This window comes from Formica exsecta, unplaced genomic scaffold, assembly GCF_003651465.1.
Source record: "Formica exsecta isolate Colony F162 unplaced genomic scaffold, ASM365146v1 scaffold245, whole genome shotgun sequence".
NCBI lineage: Eukaryota > Metazoa > Arthropoda > Insecta > Hymenoptera > Formicidae > Formica > Formica exsecta.
In genome coordinates this window covers 955,678-978,682 of record NW_021849727.1, presented here as the reverse complement: position 1 = coordinate 978,682, position 23,005 = coordinate 955,678, and the positions used below count along the sequence as shown (strand labels likewise).

The window sequence follows — 23,005 nt, the reverse complement described above, 5'->3', positions numbered from 1 at the left end:
TGAGGAGTGGGGTCGTGTCCAAGCCGCGATGGTAGATCCCGCTCGCTCATGCGACGTGGACCTGCGGGTAGCCCAAGCGGGTACACACAAAGAGACAGCTTTGAGTTAATGCATCAGTGAACGCACAAAAGCGCCGTGGCGCGATATTAAATGACAACTCGTGCACATACGCGAAGCACATTTGTCGAGAATAGAACGCTCTTTTCTGGATTGCCAAAGTGTTCGAGGTATGGCAGTTGCGAGATACGCCTACATCGACACTTTGAAAGCAGCGAAAATGTCAGGGTTGGGAAAGTTATTTTATAAAAGTTACACATTACCGATTTTAAAAAGCAAGTCCATTACCACATTATCGTTATTCAAGAAGCAACGAGACATTACAAAACAATTTTCGTTATCTATTGTTAACATTATTACAAAGATAAAAAATGAAACATAAAATTTGCATTTTTAAATATTTTTTTTATACTAAAATATAACAAAAGTGATATAATGACCTTACAAGTAATATTACTTACCAATCCTGTTAATATGGCTAAGTGTAAGACTATTAATTTATGACCATGACATGCTAAGCTACACTGAGCAAGAGTTTGCATTTGCATTATATTATTTTATATAAGGTGATCTCCAAATATTACAAACTGTTTTCTCGAAAATCATATATATTTAGACAAAATAATTCCGATTGTGTGTTATTAAATGTCGACATAATTAGTCAACATCCAAAAGTGATACTTATTTAGTTATTAATTCGATTAGTAGAAAACATTATATTAGAATTAGTAGAAGAAAACTCACACCTTATATAGACATAATAATTTATATATATAGACATAAATTAAATAATATTTATAAACATATATTACACACACATTGCATGCATGTGTTTGCAATTATATGACTAGTTTTAGTGTAATCAAGTGGATTAAAAATAAGAACAAATGTATAATACTTAAAAAAAAAGAATTATCCTATTGCAATTGTCGCAATTTATAATTAGCATTCTTTATACGCATTAAAATTATGTGTAAAACCACATGTATTGCTATGTTACTATTCTAAGAACAATGAAACTAGCCAAAATATATAAAAATTGTATTAATATATCATGTTGAAATAAAAATATACACGTATTTTATGCTTTGCAAAATGAGACACTTGATTTCACTTTTGCATGAAGCAAAGCTAGAAATTATAAAAAATCAATATATCATAAATTATATACATTAATTGATGCATTCATATCAAAAACTGATCAAATTAGTGTGTTTCTTTTGGTTCTTGAAAATCCTAATTTTATTTAAAAGGAAAAAGAAAATAAACGTTTATATCTTTTTCTATTTTTTTTATGATAAAGCGAGAATTGCATTATTCGAGAAATTTTATATTATTATTTTAGAGCATATATTTTTTTTATATGTACAATCCCTCATATAAAAGTAACTTGATCAGTTTTTTTTACTCGATCGCTTTTTTATCAATCATTATGTGCTGCAAAATAACGAGTTGCGAGAATGATTATACTTTTGTTGGGACACCAGGATCGCGTTATAAAGAAACATAATATATAAAAAGGATCTAAACACGGAGATCTAAAAAATTGTGCGACATTGATCCGCCTGGGAATGTCGATTTTCCATTTATTTTGTTCAGGCAAGAGAGTGCTCGAAGAAAGAAAAATTCGACTAAATGCACACTGAATGCATAAACACACGTGATGGTAGCTTACGCATTGAGCTGATCTCGCGAAAGCTCCAACCATCCCTCTCCGAATCGGACTCTCGTCGCGAAACATCCAATTCGCTCCGATATTCTCGTTTTCCGACTCCCCGTCCTTGTCGTTTCTCGTCGCTCGTTTCGTTTCCACGCGACAATTCAAGCGCGCTTCCTCTCAACCGATTGCAGCTCGTGCGCAGCTTTGCGCGAAATCTCTTCCTCAACGTCCAATCGGACCTCTGTATTTCAGCGATATCACTCGAATTCCTGCGATTGTTTCGTTCGAGCGATTCTCTTTTCGATCTCAATTCTTCAAGCGACAGATGACGATTCCGTCGCATCTCCTCTCTGTTCTCGGAATCTGATTTATCACCGAAAAATTTGCTGAATCTAGTTTGAACTTTAGAGAAACTTCGAGCTGAAATAGAATTCGTCGAGTTGTCTTGCTTCGATTCCTTCTTCGATTTCAGCTCTTCAAGAGAGCGTGGACGGTACCATCGGGTCTTCTCCTTAGGACACAATCTGTTGCAGGATGTATGAAGTGAATCAATATCTTTACTAAGATCTTTAGAGAGTCGATCGGCAGAATCAGATGAGAAATTGCTGTTTAGGATACTCTCACAGCTGCGCGTCAATTTGGCGGACTCGCCGCGAAGACTCTCTTCTTTCTCACAAATAGCAGCGCCGATCAGATTATTCTCGCTGTTACAGAGCGATTTGGCAATTCGCACCCGCAGAATATTCAGTTTGTTATCTCCAGAACACGCGCTCGCGTGACATGACGGAAGCATCGATAGGCTTTTCGAGGAGTTGGAATAAATCTTAGCAGAAGAATGACAGATATCGATGAGTAGGCAAGATTTGTGTCGTTCCCTGCAATATTGACGGGTTTGCGTTTTGACGTCTTCCGAGAACGGAGGATCTTCGACAACATTTGAGAGCGGTAGTATAATGGAAGATGAAGGAGAAGGCGGAGAAGAGGGCGACGAAGAGTCGGAAACTTGCTTCGTTCTTCGGGAGCTATTATCTATATTGATCAACGATGATAATTTCTCCCGAGACGCCGCTGATTGATGTGCCAAGTTCGAGCCACCGGACGTTATGTTATTCTCACTTTTCGAAGAAGCGAGAAGAACCTGCTTTACACTTCGCTCCGGTATAAACAAAGGGGCATCGGTGTTATCCAGATTTGAAAACTGCTCGAGTTGTTCCGCGATCACTCGCTGTTGTTCCAAAGAGAGCTTGGAACCGCTATCTTTGATATTAATCTTTTCGATCGGCGTACTTTCAGCATCAATGAAAACCTGAGATTTATCATTATCGGTCATCATATTATTATCTTCAATCTCCGCAGGAGTCGCATCCTTCTCGGTGCACACTTGATCTTTGCTATTGTTACTCGATGTATCTTCTATCGAGGCTACCAAATCTAATCCTCCTTTAGTATCAATCGCGATTTGATCCTTATGATCCATTAAAGGAATCCTGGCAATGGTGACTCGCTTAGCACCATGATGATAACATTCCTCGATCGCAAGATCATTTTTGTCGGTTTCAACGTCAACCAAAATGACGCGTTTCCCGATTGGGCGGATTCGAGAGCTCTTATTTGCCGAGTTTTTTGTCAAGTTCGAATCCGATTTGTATTCCTTCTGCACAATCGGCAGAGATCGATGCAAATATCGTTCGCTATCCTTTTCCGACAATATGATGTTCGGTTCCGACACAAACTGACGGGAATCGGTCAATTTGGTGGACTTGAACTTGATCAAACCGGCATCACCAAGTTTAGAGAAGTGTTTCGCTAATGCCGCGACTCTACCACATCCTAGACGCACCTCTTCCGGAGACTTCCAGCATTTTTCCGTCTTGGACTCGTCACTGGACACGTCGCTATTCAGCCCGCTCAGATCGAGATGCAACTCTGGCATTACAGTGTACATCTTGGGGGTGGAAATTCCTTCCTCGACATCTCCATCGACTCTGCTCGATGCGTAATCATCGTTAATCGTGGAACTGGACTCGTCCGCGCAATCTTCGGAGTTGGAAACATCATCCAACACTTTGTCCTTGCGTTGTTCGTCGACGTTTAATATACATCTTGCGTTATTATTCGCGCTTTCAAGGTGCGAGGGGTCTTCTAACTTAAATTCCGAAGTTGGTTCGATCGTAGCGATGGGTAACACCGATCTATTCGCAGGCAATGAGCGAGTCTCGATTGACGAAACGTCGAGATTGCTACATGTACCTATCTCAAAATTAGATCGTGGAATATTTAAAGTATGTTGACTATTGCAATCTACCTTTATATGCTTCTGAGAATCTCCAAGATTAGAGTTGCGATCAATTTTATTACAGCGCTCGCATTTATCACTCGATTCTATCTGGACTCTATATTCTGCGAGATTACCGTCATCGGTTTGATCAATGTAAGGTATAGCATCAAAGACATTTCTATCAAAAGTCAGCGGATAGTCATTCTTATAGTCATCTGCAGCTTCTGCGTATTCCCGCGGCGGAGCTGTAATTCTTACGAACGGATTTAAAGTGTTCGTTGAATAATTTAAACTACTCGTCGCGACTTTGTCTAATTCGGTATTATTCTCTTCCTCCTCTACGATTTTATCGTCACTCGCATCACTCTCGTCCTGATATATAACGGACGATATATCATTGTCGCTCGTAACGGAGATCAGAGGACAGGGCATACGATTTCTCGGGAAATGCGCGGAGGAGACAGTGGGAGTGGAAGGACGTGGGACGTGTTCTCTCTCGTCGACGGGATATGCGCCTCTTTGACGGAGAACGGAAAACGGATCCTGCCGCATGGAGCGATACTCGTCGAAATCATCGACTCGTGGAAAACCTTGATCGATCTGATTACGGTAAACGGATGCCTCGACAATGCGTCGAGATGGAATCGCACCTGGTTGATTAAAATCCTGACAACATGCCACCTGCTGCGGGAAGGACAATAAGTCGCCCATCGAGTGTGATGTGGCTTGCTGACCACCAACTGCCGTCTCCGTTGCTCCTATCGCCGGCTCTAAGAGCTCGGACCTCGGCCGGTTCTTATGCGCTGCACGAAACAAGTGGTTAGTCAAGCGTTAGTAAAGCGGGCTCTTTTCGAGCAAAGCGAAGCGAAAGGCGTTATTCTGGCGGAGCAAATATTCGGATTAGGAAACGCCTGCTATAGCAATTTTGTAGAAAATAGAATCTTGTCGACACGTGTGCTTGAAGCGAAAGGGTGACAAGCTCGATCTCGTTAGATAATTTATTTTAGTTTTAAATTTTTATTTCTACTTATAATAGATTCTTGTAATTGCATTATAATTTTGAATTGCGTAAAACAAGTTTCTCACGCAATAACTTTCTTAAAATTCTTTATTATTAATACACAAATAAATTATTTATTAAGAAAAAAGGTAGGGAACTTGAGTTAATATTTTATAACATAATATACTATAGATTATGTATGTGGATATATAAATATAATTCTTTTCTTTACATAAACTTTATAGATTGAAACTGATCAGACAGAATCAGAAAATAAGATTTCAATCATTTCTTCCTTTTTCCATAGCTAAATTAGCTTCGCAGATTGTAGCGTTAGTTATTAATCTTTTGCACTTACCTCTTGTCATCACAGGAGAAGGTTGAGATAACAACGTTGCGAGTCCGTGATATATAGCGCCTTGTTTCGCGACTTCTAATGTCACGATCGGACCGGTACGCACAAGATACTCGGCAGCCCTGTGAAATTTTATAATATAAGATTGAAACATTTAAAAGATTTATTACATTTTTTAACATTAAATCACACAGTCTCTGCCGTACTTTTCTTGCGTAATCCCGACCAGACTTTGTCCATCCACCTTGAGCAATTGATCGCCTGCCGTCAATCTACCATCCTGAAAAAATAAATAAACAAAAATAAATTATAAATCTCTTAATAAAGTAAAGATATTTTTCACATCATAATGTCTAGCTGTTTGTCAAAAGTCTAAATACAAAACACGCGTTTTGAATATTGTATGTATATCGAGTAGTTTTTTCGAATAAATAACAATTACTTACAGCATCAGCAGCACCACCAGCAACAACGCTTTTGATGTAGATACCTAATCGATCCTGTCCAGCGCCCTGCATAACAAAATTTAAAAAAATCATATATAATTATAATAAATAGATATACAAACAAACACACGCGGGAGGGATCAAGGTTACGTACTTTCGCCGCAACAATGCTCAAACCCATGCCGTTAGTACTTTTATGCAGTTTAATGACATGTATTTCTGGTTGAGCATGATTTTGGTTGGCATGGCTGGTGTAACCGCCGGATCTGTTGCTCATCGCGCTAGGGCTACGCAACTACAAAATATAAAAAAAAAGGCTGTGTGTTGGTATATGAAAACATTTTTATATACAATTCTTATCTAAATTGGAAAAATTTAATATATGTGCATAAAGATGACAATTTTTTTTTCATCGGTTTATAAAGACTATGATTTACTTGTTAATTAAGCTTTAAAAAAAAGCCGCACGTATAGATATTATTTTATGTGAAATTATAATAATAAAAAAACTTACATTGTTGTGATGGTCTATCATGTAAATGGTCCAATAGCCACTGCTGGTAGGTTGAGCTGCCATGCGACATAAACCATCTCGTTGTAGAGGTGCTAGAAACTCCGCTAGTCCTGGTGGAACGCCTCTTATTACTTCGCAACTGTAACCATCCTCGGGAAGTAATAACGCCAATCCTAGGATAGGTTCCTCTTCCAGTCTTATTTCACGACCGTCTGCACGCGCAAGTGTATCTGCGACACTCTCTGCCACCTATGACAAAGATTGATTATATATAATAACATCTTTACAATTTTATAATCAATAACAAAGACCAAAATTATAGTATTCTCAAGTATACTCACTCTCACAACGTTCTCGATCAATTCGGCAGGTAACCTAGGTTCGTCCGCAGCTGGTTGATACTTTTGCAGTAACGCTCTGACCTGCAGAGAATTTAATTTGAAACAAGTTGAGCTCAATGTGGCTAGTTCCTCGGCATTGTATTTGGGAGCCTGTAAGAGATGAGTCGCCTGCATAATTGTCGCCAAGTGGCACTGACTAGCAAGTTCCAGCCCCTGCCTCTCGGCCCAAGTCTCTAAAGCGTTCAGCCTGGCTTTGAGCCTGCGTCCGAACCATCTAACGCACAGATTTCCGTTAGAGACGAGAGTGTTGAAAGCCGTAGCGTTGATCGCATGAAACAAATGGCTAAACAATTGTATCGTCAACGCGGCGTTCACGCGGCATCGTCGCAGTAATGCCATCGTATTCGAGAAGATCTGTAACACCCCGGCCTCTTTCGCCGGTTCGTCTGCATCCGCCATGAACTGCGTCATCGCCGGCGTTAGCTCCAGCGTAACGCAACGCACCAACGAACCGAAAGCCGTGTGCACCGCGTCCGCCAAGATGTCCTGCGCCCGCGTGGAAAATGCGCCCACATGCCGGTCGCTCTTTAGCATATGTAACAGCTCCGAGCCATTTGCCAGCCAAAAGGCCAAAGACGAGGCGTCCATGTAACGTTCCTAGAAAAATGCAATCTTCATTGAAAAACTCACGTATATTACATATCTATTTGTGTTATGGAATCGTGCATTCTCGGATGTAAGTCTAAACCACGTTAATATGTTTGTAAGCAGGTTATTTTTAAGTTTGTTGCTAAGAAAATTATTAATATTGAAATATACCTGGATAACACGTTGAATCATCGTAGCGACGTTAGCCAGCATGACGGTGAGTCGGTGCGCTCTCTCCGTAGGTTGCAGTTCCGGTCTATAATGCGTGCTGGCGCGATACCTCGCGCTTAGATAAAGAGTGTAAGTGGGCGCCAGCTTAAACTGCGGCGCCGAAGGTTCCACGTCGGTGATGACAGCATGAAGGAATGTCTCCTCTGTCTCTTCAAGAAACTCCAAAACAGCCGGCAAGATCGGATCCGTGCCTCGCGGCTGCCGATCGTACTGTGAAAGTCTGTCAACAATTGATATAACATAATTTTCTTCTTCGGATTCAAATTTCCAAAAAATTAACAAATTTAAAAAAACTAATTTATGTACACATATGGTTTGCTTCTAACACAGACTTTACGATTATAATTGTTTGATAAAATTCTTCGCATTGGTATGATCCAACAATTTCCAAGTATCTTTTCTTAGTCAAAGTCAGAAAGCGTCGAAAACCGTTGTAGATTCGCATTTCGCTACCTGTTGCCATCTCTGCTACTGCTAAGACTGGCGGTCTCCACGTTTCCATCTAGATCGAATGTGGTCTCGTAATTGTGCGTGGGCTCTGGCGGGTGCGTGGGACTACGAGGACTACGTGCTGCGACGGCGGACTTCGAAGGGATCGCACTCTCTTGGATCTGGTTCGGGGTTTGACCGCCGCCGTTCAGTGTCCCGGATCCCGGGTGAAACTTTTCCGAGCTGACATCCTGACTGGTTGCGTCCGGCGAGCGTCTATCGTGACGCGCGCGAAGCAAAGATTTGCGACGGAAAAAGCAAACATCGAAGCAAAAATCGAGCAAAATAAATATCACTCAACAAAGTGGCAAAAGAAAATATGGTAAAAAACTATCGGGAAATGGATGTTACAGTTCTCCAAAAATCTTAAAATTAAAAAAAATATTAATAAAAATTATAATATACATAAAATCCACGTCGATATAGCAATTATGATAATTGATGATTATAATGAGCTAAACATGTGTGCATCTAAAATGCATTAAAAACGCATAATGGCTAAATTGTACGACGAATGCAGCAAAAGATTCGTGCATCCACCTCTATTCTCATCTAATTACAGCAACGGAGTATAAAAATACAAATTTTAAACTTACCGATCATAGGCATAGTCAATCTGCTTGTTGGAATCATGTCTCTGTCTAATGCGCTCCTCCGGCGCCGGGTCAATGAATCGAAAAGTATGCATTCTGCCAAATTTGATGATAGCTCCATTCTGTAAAAATGTACACAACATTAAAGCTTACGATCAAATTATTTCTCGTCGATTGACACAACTCGAAGCATAAATTTGAACGTTATTTTCTACATTTATTATTTACACTTAATTATAGAACCATTTACATTTAATTAAACAACTAATCACACAACAATCATGGAAATAAATATATAAATACAAAAGACAGATGCGAGCGAATTCCATCGCAAGAAACGGGCAACACACCTGCAATATGGTGGTCTGATGTATCCTCTGATTATTGACATATGTGTGCGCGTCTCTGGAGCACGGCGTAAGGGTGACGATGTTCTCGGTGAAGGCTATCACGCAATGCCTGGGCATCACCGTCGGTCCTGGTAGCGTCAACGTCTGTGCCTGCACCGCTTGGGGCCCAATGGGTCTCTCCGACCCTACTTCCGTGACATTTGGCTGCAATCGATGTCGCACTCCAGCGCCGTTAGGGATATCGCTGCCATCGGGATTAAGCTCCAGAAGGAATGGCAACCTTTCGTCTTCGTACCTACAAAAATTAAGAGATTCAAGTTTTATAACTGTCAAGATATTTATAGTCTCTCTCGAGGAAATTGAACACTTGCTATGACAGTTCTTTGACAATTTTTTGATCATTCAGATATATTTGTTTAAAATTCCAAATAAAAGGAATATTTTAAAGATTTTTTTGGTCAACTTTCTAAAAATAAGTTTTTTTTTTATTGTATGTGTTTTCTAATGTTATTCACTCATACGAAGGAAAAACGTAGAGACAAAAAAAATTACAAAAAAATTTCGTACCTGTGATCCAACTCGTTCCATTTTCCGGCGGGTTTCTTTTTACGTTTCCGCGGCATGTAATCCGCAGGCCTCCTCCTCACATGAAACATAATGGACCCTGCAATAAAAATACGTGCGTTTTAATTAAGCAATGTTATCGCACAACAAAACAATGCTATATACATTTTATCTACATAAATAATAAATTATAAGGACACACAATCATGAGTTCAGTATATAAAGTATATAAACATAAAAGATCATAAACACTATAGAGCGTAAATACATTTACAACAGCTTGTTCATAGAAGTAGCGATTACTTCTTGCAAAAACTATTTCACGCACACAAAATTCACGCGAAAGGGACACTTGTTTTAAAAATCAAATAAATAAATACAGCGCTTTTACGAAAAATAAATAGGAATAATAAATAAATGCGATAAAGGACATCGTGGCTTTTATCAGGTGTGAAAATGCAACGATGTGTGGGAAGAGAAAAAAAAAAAGGGGGAGCTTCATCAAAGAATCGTCATACGAATGCGCATCGTTAAATTCAGAGATGCGTGGCATATATAATAATAATCGCGCATGAGAAGCTTCGCGGTAAATCGTCGAATTAGTATGATGGACGAGAGATAGTGATCGTGCATTTTTCTCGCGTTAAAATATTACCGTTCCCCTTACGCACAACGCACGGTAGACGCACGTGTGCTTTCAAAGCACGGTAACTTCTCACGGAAGAGGACGGAAAGGGAGAACGACTCTCGGCTTCTCGGGTCAGCGAGCCGCACAGTCATTGCACCCAGTCGTCGTTTTCATCAGCGTTTCCCTCGTCCTTGCTTTTGCAAACGATGTCGTTTCTTTACTTTCGGTTAGGGTGATACATTCGCGAGTTAAGAGACTTCAGATGATCTTGGAGTCTGAGGACTTTTGAGTTGCAAAAAATGCCTGCTACGTTTGACAATATTGGTAGAAGTCGACGCTTGTAATAGACTCTCGTGCAGGTGAATTTCGTAAACTTTGGATAATTTTGGATTCGCCAGCAATCTAGATTAGAGTATTTAAATTTTTTTCCCGAAGACACTCACCCAACATCACCTCCACTTTGCCGCTTCGGCGTGGCTTGAATGGCCAAAGCCCGATCATATCTTCATATCTATGAAGTCCGATAACACTTCTAGATCAATGATTCACAAGCGGATAATAACGCGAATATATTTAAGAAAGGTCTCTCAAAACACGTACGATTTAACATGTCTTGCAACAAACTACGCCTGTTTGTACATCGATAGAACAGAAATATATTTTCGTGGTCTTAGAAGCCAATTTTCGAAAATTAAAAATGAAATACTTATTAATAAAATGTCAAAAATATCGGGAAACATATACATATAAAAATTACGTATGTAAAGAAAAGTTGGTCATAATCGGAATTAAAATTAGATTAAAGAACGATAAGCGAAAATGATCAGTTTAATAGGCCAACCATATTTTCTCTCGAGGATAAATATACATATCTTTCATGCTAATTTTTTTCATTATGTATGTACAGCTATATACAAATCGACCAGTGTGTATTTTTATCGATGCTATAAAAATGAAAGTTCTGGGAACAACGTTTTGTCATTAAATTGCACCTGTTGCAATTTCTACGTAGCTTTAACCTTTTCAGTTCACTCGATAGCAAATGCCAACGTGATATTGTAATGCGAAAGATTTTTAGATACCGTACACGCAGTCAATTTGATATACATGCCACGAGCGTAAAGTAAAGATCATTGTCAATATATTGAAAATCGCGACAATCTTGATATGTTTAAAAGTACAATAAATAAAGATTGACACTTTTTTTAAAATTTCTTTGGATAATTAAAATAATTTCTTTGAATGTTAAATCGCGTGTATATATATATATATATATATATATATATATATATATAATTTCAAACTTGATATGTAACATATTATTTTTACCGAATCACCGACAGAAAAATTTATTTACTTTATTAATAAAAAAAGGCGTTGGACGAAGAAATAAAAACTACAAATGTAAATTTTAATCAAATAGAAAGCAAGACGCGCGAAGCGCGGATGGGAGAGAAGAGTAAAAACTTCAATAAATTAATTAAGTAATAAGTTCTAAATATAGGCTTACTGCGAATTAAATAATTAATTATAATTAGATTAATTATAGATTAATTACAGAAAATGTATTATAGATTAATACATTTTCTTTTATCCATACAACTTGTGGATATTATGAAATATTTCAACGAGAATGAACCAATAAATCGCGCACTCGAATGGAAAAGAGAGGCACTTTCGATTTTATCGCGAACACGATCGAATGCGACAATTGCAATTATATTCGCGGGTATAACGAGACGAACCTAATGAATCTTTCAATGTTCGTGACGCGGGAGGCGATACTGTGTGTACGCGGCTCGCCCGTTAAGACAACACTGGGCCGTATGTTGTGTTCTTCTTGTTACTTTCGTCCCGTACAACGTATGTACACAGGATGTATGTATATAGAAACTAGAATACGCTAGAACGCACGTGAGATCGGCGCAAGCGTGTTCACGAGTCTCCCTTATGTTATATATACACGGAACTATAGCAGCACTTCTCCATTTACATTCGTCGTGAAATTATTTATTAGCTTTTCGAGATGGATTCGTGCAAGAGTTAATTTTTAATCGAAAATAGGGACAGGAAGAGGCGCCTTACACAGAGGATGATATCGGATTTTTTTTTACGATTATTACGTTCGATCTCATAGAAAGATTCGTGCAACAGTTATTTTTTTATCGTAATTTTTTTATCGACAAACGGGCAACAAATGTAAACACTAGAAGATTAATTTTTTAAATTAGCAAGCAGTGACCTTTCCCTCTTTTTTTTTTTTTTGCTACACTATATATTCGTATCAATCTACATTTATCAAAGCTTTGCTATTTTTTCGATATCTATGATACTAGAAACGTTTTATTTTGAATGATAAAACGTTCCGCATGATTCCGTTGATGTGATTTTATCTTCATAAACCTACAGAATTTGCAATATTATTATTATAATAATATTAATATTATTATTATAAATGATGGAATATAATATTAATATTATGATGGAATATAATATTAATATTATGATGGAGTATAATATTAATATTATTATTATAAATGATGGAATTCTCATTAATCATTTTTGAGATCAATTCATCGATAAATATGTATATAATGTACTCCGAAATTAATCATCCCACAAATGTTATCAGGTAGAGATCAACATGTTTCCTTAATCGTCGTAGAAAAGGCCATAATAATTATAAATCAGTTTCATCCTATACAGAAGTAATTAATTAGTTGACTTTATCGGAAAATGTGGCCGAGAGACGAGATTCTTAAGAATTTTTATCTTAAGTTTTTTTTTTCTTTTTCAATCATATTAATCCAAATGCGATGTATCCCATTTTTGTAACATTATCTAATAATTATCTTATTATATTGTATTAAATATGTAAATATAAAAAAGCAAATTTTCATATATATTAATATGAGACACTTTCAGATAAATGAAAGTAGTAATCGTGATTCAATTAAAATTCTTTCTATTACACTTGCAGTCTTAGTCTTTGTACTCGGAAACAGTTACTCATCATCGTCACAATCGCGATCAAGAAGCTACGAAATTTCGCTTGGGGGGGGGGGGAAGGGGAAATAGGGAAAACGATCGGAGGATCGGCGCACGCGATTATTGCCGGAAAGGAGAAACTACCGAAGGTATCTTTAGAGAGACAAAGGTGGCACGCTAGGTTCTCGAATGTAGGTCGGCATATAACGCAGGTCGTTCCGGCGTTTTATTGATTTTTCCGCGCACCCAATTCCAGTCGCGAATCTACACGTACGTACGTACATATGTATATCGCTTCGCGATGCGTATGCGAGGCACGCAAGAGGTCACGAGAGATCGCCGATGTTGCTTTCATCCCTTGACCCTTCCTTCAACCCTATCGGTTTTCGAATGCGATACAAGAGTCGCTTGATCCCGGAAGAGGGAAAGCGAAATATTCAATTTTTCTCGATTACAGATAAAATTTCGTATTTTTCTCTTTTCCTTTTAAAATTATCATATCTTTTATACTTGTATATTTGCACGATAAAAATGTGCTCTAGTTTTATATCGAGATATTTTACATCGCGGCGATATCGAGCGATACATTCGACATTCTTTTCAAATGAATTTCCGTATGATTTAATGCAATTATCTCTTCGGATATAATAAACTTTTTTATATGAAATATTTAATATCGTCTTTAAAAGCATCGATTTCTTTTTAATACAATGTAAGAGATGCATGCAAACAAGACAAGAGGCAAGCCTTGACAATTATCGAAAAATCCTATAATGCGTATAAAAAGTTTGCGTACACGATGGAACATAAGATTTTTTTGCTTCTAGCAATCTCTTCTCAATATAAGAAGCGATAAAAAGTATATTACAAGAGAACATATCTTACAAAAGTTAAATAAAGAGTAAACAGAAAAAATTACATTGCCGCTAAATAATTTTTAAAAAATATCTTCGATATTTACAATACGAATGTTATTTATATAAATAATACGCTTCGATAAATTTGTTTAAATTGGGTCGATAAAACATACGGAATCACACTTAAAAAAGAAAGTTCAGCTTATGCGTCATGCATGATTCTGTCAGCTTTAATAAGAGCTTACGTCGTATTCCCCAATCCATCATGTCGACCGCTTTATTTATTAAACTTCGTGGTCCCTTTGTCGATTATCGCTTCCGCTGCTGAAATATTGGTCCCCTTCGTTGTTCCTTTCCTTTGTTGTTCCGTGGAAACTTGGAAACTTCCTGGTCCCTCGCAAGCTGGTTAAGCGAATCTTATCAACTAGTTGCGAAGTCGATGGGCGTTGAGGTATATAATCAAATCTCTTCAGCATCAACTGCTGCTAATAGCATTGACGAGCTTGAAATCGCGATTAGATCCAAGTTTACTCTCGTCCTATCTTCATCAAGAAGCTCGATAATGTTTGCTTTATATCCCGGTGACATTACCCAGACTTAAATGTAAAAATAAGAACACACTTGTTCTCGCTCTCTTCGCTTCCTATTTTTAATAATTACACAACCGGAAGAATAATGAACTTATTTAGCTAATAGTTAAACAAATATCGATGTCAAAACTTTCTAGATGTGATACTAATGATGACACACTTCAGGAAAATGCGTTCATAGGTACGATCGTTGATAGTCACATAAACGTGTCGCAGTAATATACAAGGACGATCCGCGCTGATGGTCAAGATCTTGCTTCAGATATAACGACACAACTCTATAAAACAGCTCCCGCTGTTTCTCGCAAATACTGCGAATAAATTGCAATATATTTATAGATCGTGCGATTTATCAAAGAAATCGTATTGACGATCTCGGATAAAGAAATTGTTAGTACTGGTGTGCAATGATAAGTCAATAGTATGTCATCGATCACAGTCGACGATGTCGTTCGATGTAGAAACATTTTTTAAATAAATAAAATGTGTCACGCAATTAATATATATATATATATATGTATATATAAATTAATATGTATACAGAAGGCAACACATACGCCTTCGGCTTTGAACTTTCACATATTTTTACGTAAAAGATGTGCTGGAACAATTATAATTTCTTCGTGAATAAGATCGTTCGAGCAAATTTTGGTCCAAAATCACTGGCAATTCGAGATCGCGGCAATTATTGCGCTACGAACGATGACGTTGAAATGAGGGCAAAGAGAACGACGAGGCGGCGACGACGGCGCCCGCGCACTGGTACCGGTACAAACGACAATGAACCAACTGAGGCGATGTTGGCATCGGCTGTTCTCCTTACACCACCCTTACATCCCCCTTCGTCCATTCTCAATCCTTCGATTTGTCTCTCTCTTTCTCCCTTTTCATTGCTCCTTTTGAATATTTTCCAGCTGATATAAACCTTCTGTGCGTACGACGTATAATCGTATAAATATAATTTTTTCTTTGACGCAGCCTCTTTTATCTTTTTAGCCTTCTTTTATGTCCAACTTTTATTCAATTCTCATAAATTCTGACGTCAATCTTTTTAATGAATTTATTCCTCCTATTTTATCATATCAACTTTTTTATAGTTTCTTTCTTCCTCCGCGTCTGTTTATATTACTTTTCTATCGTTTTCTTTCATCATAGATATATTTAATCCTCCCACGTAAAGTTTTTTAAACATTAGTGATTATTTTTATGATATATGTTTAATTTATATTTAATTTTTCAATGAAATTTATGTTTAATACAATTTTGAGTTTTTCTCTATAGAGTGTTGTCTAATTTATTATTTTCATATATAATAGAAATGTTCCAAAATTTATATTCACATTTTATGTAACAAAGTTTCTTATTTAATTTGTGACATTAATGTTTTTTTAATAATTGCTTTTTAAATTAAAATTATATTTAAATAAACAACACTACTTAAAGTTCTAATTGGCAATTAAGTTAATGATTTTTGTTATGTACTAGCAAAACTAAAGTTCATGACAAGTTTTTCCTTTTCTTTGTATCACTCTTTATATAATATACCATGCTGAAGATTTAAAACCGTACCATTTCTCCAAAAAATCTTACAGTATAAAGATAAGCAGAGTAAGTTATTATTGTTCGCAGACTCTATATAGAATTAGTGTTGCAATATTAACTCTGATTATATTAAATTTTGGATAAAAGATTAAAAGACGAAAAATTTAATGGTTTTTTTTTCTAAATGTATAAAAATAAATTTCAATATATAGCCTCAAGGAGTTAAATGTAATGAACCCAAATTTAGATTAAACACTTTAGAATCACAAGTCTGGTCGTATCTGCTTTTCTTCTATTATATATTGTATATTATATATTGAAACAATAATATACAATCAAAATCGCTCATAAGAATCATAGGTATACAATTATAAGTCTAAAGCATTCACATAAAAGTTGTAAATTCTTACCTCGTGTGGAAGGATGATTCATTAATATCGCCAGAGGACACTCGTCGTCGTCCAATATATACTCCTGATGCGCATTGCCACTCACATTCTCACTATTAACCTGCAGCATGAATAAAATATGATTTTTACGATATGATTGTGCTTTTAACAAGAAACATCTGATATTTATATTACTAAATCTGATACAATTTCCAGGAACTAGTAGATTAATCATATGTTTCGATATAGAAGTATATATTTTACAATATTCAATCTTAACCACCAATAGCAGTATTTATATCCAGCATATTAACATTTCTAATCCTTCTCCAATTTCCTTATCGTATTACAAAAATGTTCTTGTTTTATTATTATTTTGTTTAATTCTGATTAAATAAGATACATGAATATTATTTAACAAGTTTCTACTTTTAACTATGTATTTCTGTGTTGCAAATTATTAATATATTTATTATTTTATTATCATGATCTTTCTATTCTTGTTTCTGTTTTTATCAAAATTATCTTCTCTCATATTAAAGTATAGTTATCAAATTAATCAATGTATAAATATACATACTAGCATTCTAAGGCTGCGTTTCGATATTCACTGCCAGTACTGAAAATCTATAGTGTACGTAACGTAAATTATATGTTTTTAGTACTGGCAGTTAATATCAGAACGTAGCCTAAATATAATTTAAAAAAAAAAACGAATAAACGACAATTTCATGTATATGCTAACCTGAACAAGGCAATACAACTGTGGGTCCACTTTTTCTAGGCCGTATTTTGCCAACATTTCTCGCACGACTTGAGCGGCGGAGTCCCGCACGCTCAACAGCAATGTTTTGTATGGCACGTCCTTGCACAACGCCTCGCCATAAATTTTCAATGTACCGCCAGTGTCGGGTCCACCGTCTTTGCTGCGAAATTGCTGGAGTTTCCTTTCAAGCTTTTGTTGGCGACGGCGTCTCATCACCGCTTCCGGATTCGAAATGCTCCTTGTGAAACTAGTCTCGGGCAGTTCTGCAAATGATAATATCATCGTTAGTACCAAAAGAAAAAAAAACATATTCGTATTAGTCAGTAAGTAACAATTAAAAAAATCTTGATTTATCACGCTCATTACTAAATAATCATCGACAATTGAAGTAAAATAATTGTGTCTGACGTATCAAACTATTTTTAGACTTTTCATTTATCTGAGAGGAGACAATAAATGACACAATAAAAAATATTAGAGAACATGATCTAAAAATATTAAAATTAAATGCAGATAGATTTCAAAGTAATATTTTTCAGTCGCACATTCTCCAAAGAATTTTAATTCGTTTATTTAATTCTTTAATGATTTTACACAAACAGTCTAAAAATAACGTTCGCTAACCCGTATAGAGCTTTTCGGCGACGCCGTTCTGATCGCCAGGCACAGCGTTTTCGTCTTGCTCCAAGCTCTTCAGCCGACTGAGCTTCTCTTGCTTTTTGATCTGCTTTTTCTCCCGCTTGCTCAGCTTCCTTCGAAAGCTAGAACCCTCGGCTGAAGTAAAACCGACGCCCTGCGCATTGGTCTTGTCGTCAATTCTTTTCAGCAAGAAGCGTCCTTCGCGATCATCTATATGCCAATTTAGTTGAACCAGCAACGGCTTTTCTTCCAACCCAAGCTTACGTTCTTCTGTAAATAAAGAAAGTTTCATTATACGCGTAACATATCATCGCAAAATAAAATAAAACTATTAAATAATAAAACATTGAAATTAAAATGATTCTTTTTAACTCAAAAAAAGATCAAGATGTTAATTCATATATATAATTAAACATAAAATTTATATATTAGCATAATTAAAAACACAAACATAATTAATAAAGTAGTTGACAGAAATATTTGTGTGTGATATTAATAAATATAACAAAATTTAATTTTTGGAAATTAATTATATTGAAATACACATACACTTTAGTATAATTTATTTCTTAATTTAATATAATTATATATATTATTATAGCTGAAATAATTACAAAGTTTATAATTATATGTATAATTTTAGCTTTTTATCAAACATATATAGTTTTAGTCATATTCAAACTTTACTTTTACAATGTAATATAAATTGCAATTTGATTTCACTCACCTCCATTCTCGTGAATCTCGTAAAGGGCATATTCGGGGACGGACAACATTCTCATATCGGGACGAAATTTTTCTATGAGCGTTTCTATCACAGCCTGACTGGTCGCATCCGAGGCAACTCTGATGCATTTGGTAGCGACCTTCTGGCCGCTATCTTGGAAGTAGAATCTCATTACACCATGAAACTCCAAATCCTATTGGAAAAAAAAATAGAGTATAAATGAAATAAGCCGGGCGAACAATAATATTGTTCAATTAAAAATTTAAGTGATTGCAAAACCGTTGCAACACTCACCTCATTAGGTTCCGAAAGTTCGAACAGGTCCAAACGATTGGCATTCCACTGTTGTATGACCCCCCTGAGAGCCTCTCGCTCTGCTTTCTTGTTCGCCAGTTCCGTTGCCATCCTGAAAAACATAATGCACAAGCTATATACAATTGCAGGTAACCGACACTGTAGAAACTATAGTATGTGATCTGTGTGTGTGTGTGTGTGTGTGTGTGTGTGTGTGTGTGTGTGTGTGTGTGTGCGCGACGATTTTAGAGGACATAAACCGTAGAAATTTTGTTTTTTTTTAAGGATCAAATAAAAAATAAACGAATTTCAATCAAGGTTCCAATATTCGTATAATCAATCGAATGACCATAAAGTTTCGCCTAGAAAATAAATCTAAATCTTTGAAAAACGCTTAAAAAAAAATTTAATCAAATCTACTTTCCGAAAAATGTGTGTGCTACTTCGCTGATTTTGTTTATCGCCCCTTTTGGAATTTCCTAAAGCCGTCCCTAACTGCCCAGCATCGTCCGTGTTGCGATACCTCGTCGAGATAAATTATCACGGCAGAAATAAAGTACGAGGCGTCTGTTCGGTACGCCAGGCTACCCTGGAGTATCACGTTGTCTGTTATGATTCTCGCTATGCAGCACGAGTGTCCGATGCATGCAATGCATCTAGAAACGACGCCTTCTTGAATACTACGAACTATATAGGGTGTTCGGGAAAAGATGTATAACATCATTGACACATTCACGCAATTTCCGAATTTGACTACTGTTCGACTACGTCAACTAAGCGAGATTAAAGTTAATCAAATTTAACTCGTGTTTATCTCTTAGTTAAATTGCTAACTAAAGAAAACAAATTTTCGTTTAACTTGAATTAATTAACAATTTTTAATTAGCTAAAGAGATTGAGTATAGCTTTATTTAGTATAATAAGTAGCTTATATTAATCAGCTAAGGTTAAGGCGCTTATCAAATAAGTTTGACCAACAATGTGTGTGTGTTAATTAACTTAAATCGTAGTTAAACGAAATCTGTCTCGACCGAGCCTCCGGAGTTTCCGGACGATCCTCGAGGGGCAGTCACGTGCCAAGCATTCCTGTCGTATCTCTCCCTGCCCCTCCGCTCTTCTCAGCACGTCTCATGTCCTCGATCTTAAAACCTTAAAAGCGCGTCCACGCATTTCTTTTAAGGGTTCGCTGCACCGCCTGCATTTTAACCCTCTGACGCATAAGTTAATTTTTATCTTATTTATATTAAATTGAAATATAATTTTATTTCGCTCACTCGCATAATATAATTTAAATTATATTAAAAATTATATAAAAAATGCTATCGGACAATCGTATTTAAAAGTAAAATGAGATTACAGGCTGATATCTCGAGAGATGTATAAGCGTAAAAAAAAAAACAACTACAAAGCTTACGAGATCATTCTTAAATTAGAAGATATATCTGGGAGAGCAGAGTCTCTAACGAGCTCTTTGGACGAGAAAATTATGGAATCGTGATTCTAGGCCACCTCTCTCTATTAAGATTTAATCGCACGATCGCGCTGCGATATCATTGCAGGTAACCTCGCGCAGATAAGTAAAACCGCGATGACTCATACGCTAAAATATGAAGCGCGCGTCACTCGTTTGCCTTGCAAACTTGCGAGCATCGCAAGTGTGACGGTGCAATCGAGGGGTCTTTGCGACAAAATTTACAACAGCACATACGCAATTGCGATTTAAATCGCTGAGTTTTCGCACTACGCAATCCTCCTCGTCGCATCCTGAATGGAATCGTGATACGAACTTTCTCGATCGCCGAGTGCCAATCTCCCGAGGAGTGTCAACCTCATGATGCATTCAAAGCACGTAACGCGTCTCGCCTCGGCCGACGTAGTACAATCGAGTACATTAATAACTCCTGCATCCACGAGGATAGACACGCGACTCACCGATTCTCTTTGTTTCTTTGAAAATACGAAGTAGTCGAAGCGTTGCAATTAATTGCACAGTTATAAAAAAGATTGCTTCCGTATTTTTTTTTTTTATGCTGAATGATTTCCGTTTCCAAATTGCTTTATCACGTCACAATTTTGGGAAGTTAAATAAACAATTTTAAGAAATCAAAATTAATAAGTATAGATATCAAAATAAAAAATATAAAAAATATAAAAAATGTTCAAATTGTTGCAAAAATCTATGCATACATTTTGAATCTGTCAATTGTGATATTAGATTTATTATATGATATTAGTATCTATTCGACTAAAAACTCTTTCGTGCAATTTTAACTGCGAATTTCTCAAAATCGTGACGTGTGATGAAGCAAGTGATTAAGCGGAAACCGGAATCGTATTCAGAATAAAAAAAATTACAGGAAGTGACTCGTTCTAATCGTGTTCGAAAAAAAGTTACTTTTTGTTGGACTGTCAAGTGAAAAGCGTACGCTTTTAAGTATCACAAAGGAACTTTGTCGCAAAAAGTCTAAGCGTGAGCATGGCACATTATTTCTGCACCTGTCTATAGCACAGCTTACTACAAGCGTAGCTTCTCTTTCCCCTCCCCCGCTGTGTCCTACGCTACTCCGTTCCTTGCTATTATACGTCGCAAGAGAAGAACCGACAAGCATTCATCAGGTCTCCCGCGTCTCGGAGAAACGTCGGTAAACACTGGACACTGAAACGGAGGCAAACGCCTCGGTATCTGAAGGCCTATTTAGACGGAACAATCTTCCTTTTTTTTAAAAAAAATTTTTCACTGTACGTGCCGGCGCCAGTCCAGGATGATCAAACCGTTTCGTATCTCGAGGATGCGTCCTTTTTTCGAATGGTCGTGTCTTCGCATATCTGAAGTTTTACTTTGTCTCTCAATGGATCCTAGTAGTCTTGAATTTACAATGTACGGTTGAAAATTCCGAGATGTTCCACTATGTTTCTTGTTAAAATTTTTAATATATATTTTCATATAAATATATTATAACATAAATGTAATATAAATGTAATTCATTTTAACGATATTTCCATAGGAAACATACCAAGTGTGTTGAATGCTCGATGCTGATATAAAGATTCTATAATTCCTTTTATTCAAAATTGCAAATATTTCGATGCTTTTTCTTGTCAGCCTAATCGTAAGAAACGTGAGAAAAAAACGTGGTCATCCCACGAATATCGTTCTTTCGTTTAATCGTGTCGCTTCAAAGTGCTCCATTTTTATATTGTACTCACTCTTCGGATACCGTCATTCTTTCAGCCTTGAAGAGATACTCTTTTCACGTCACGTCACATCAAAGAACACGTCGTCGAACCGCAAAGTCAATTCTGCCACTGTGTTTTCTGGGAACGAAACGAACGATTCACAAATATTAAACGTAACTTTCGGCTCATTAAATTACAAAAAAATCAATATTTTCCCTGCTAGATTCTAAAATAAAATGTATATCATATATACTGGATTAGATAAAAAATAATAAATAAATTGTTTTAAAAGTAACTTTCATGAATGATAAACATCTTCCCCCTTCCTCAACCCAAGAAAAAAAAAATTGAGAATTTATCTTTAAATTATTCTTACAAAATTTTTATCGTCGTGAATTTTTGATAATAAAATTCTTTGACGAAGAAAGAGAATCGTTCTCATCGTTCTCGAATCTGTCCAGCAAAGAATTATACTCTCTTGAGAACGACACTAATCGAGGATAATCGAAACTTGATTCGTATTTATTAAGCTATGTATGTCTATTAATCTTTCCTGTCTGTAGCGAAAAGTTGCGACAAATAAAAATTTGTTAACAAACGCGGGAAAAGTATTATATGCACAATTTTCTCTCATAAAACTCGAGAATTCAAGTCCAAAATTCCTCGGAACAATGGCACATTCCGGCGAATTCCGGACTCCGTCGAGACTCACTCTGCTGAGATCCAACCTGAGAGAGGGCATACACACGCGGGTCCCTTTCTTACATCGAAATATTTTCTCCCTCCATTAGTTTTCCACTTTTGTACGCGCCGGAATTTATTTCGCGGCGGTTCCGCCGCTTTTCTTTCCGTTCGATCCGAGGAAAAAAAAAAAAAAAAGGA

General features: G+C 36.6%; 1 protein-coding gene across 13 annotated transcripts in view; it reads right to left on the bottom strand.

The window, feature by feature from the left end:
• LOC115236100 (afadin) overlaps positions 1 to 23,005 on the bottom strand; it is a 47,416-nt gene that overhangs the window by 17,936 nt on the left and 6,475 nt on the right. For 4 of the 13 annotated variants that reach the window (XR_003884133.1, XM_029808300.1, XM_029808299.1 and 1 more), the window contains 19 exons: positions 22,154 to 22,261; positions 18,947 to 19,058; positions 18,653 to 18,845; positions 17,911 to 18,195; positions 17,266 to 17,549; positions 16,542 to 16,641; positions 9,530 to 9,626; positions 8,963 to 9,257; positions 8,616 to 8,734; positions 7,984 to 8,235; positions 7,471 to 7,750; positions 6,652 to 7,308; positions 6,311 to 6,559; positions 5,951 to 6,091; positions 5,797 to 5,862; positions 5,557 to 5,630; positions 5,354 to 5,472; positions 1,733 to 4,798; positions 12 to 61 (listed from right to left, as the gene is read on the bottom strand). Coding sequence is in view for 12 of the 13 variants with exons in the window: in XM_029808300.1 (XP_029664160.1) it covers positions 12 to 61; positions 1,733 to 4,798; positions 5,354 to 5,472; positions 5,557 to 5,630; positions 5,797 to 5,862; positions 5,951 to 6,091; positions 6,311 to 6,559; positions 6,652 to 7,308; positions 7,471 to 7,750; positions 7,984 to 8,235; positions 8,616 to 8,734; positions 8,963 to 9,257; positions 9,530 to 9,626; positions 16,542 to 16,641; positions 17,266 to 17,549; positions 17,911 to 18,195; positions 18,653 to 18,845; positions 18,947 to 19,058; positions 22,154 to 22,170 (6,456 nt within the window). In the remaining variant the exon portion in view is untranslated. Of the gene's footprint in view, positions 1 to 11; positions 62 to 1,732; positions 4,799 to 5,353; positions 5,473 to 5,556; positions 5,631 to 5,796; positions 5,863 to 5,950; positions 6,092 to 6,310; positions 6,560 to 6,651; positions 7,309 to 7,470; positions 7,751 to 7,983; positions 8,236 to 8,615; positions 8,735 to 8,962; positions 9,258 to 9,529; positions 9,627 to 10,597; positions 10,666 to 11,664; positions 11,678 to 11,899; positions 13,198 to 14,244; positions 15,007 to 16,541; positions 16,642 to 17,265; positions 17,550 to 17,910; positions 18,196 to 18,652; positions 18,846 to 18,946; positions 19,059 to 22,153; positions 22,262 to 22,835; positions 22,985 to 23,005 lie in introns of those variants that run through there. The other 9 variants (XM_029808302.1, XM_029808309.1, XM_029808310.1 and 6 more) reach the window with 9 other exon arrangements.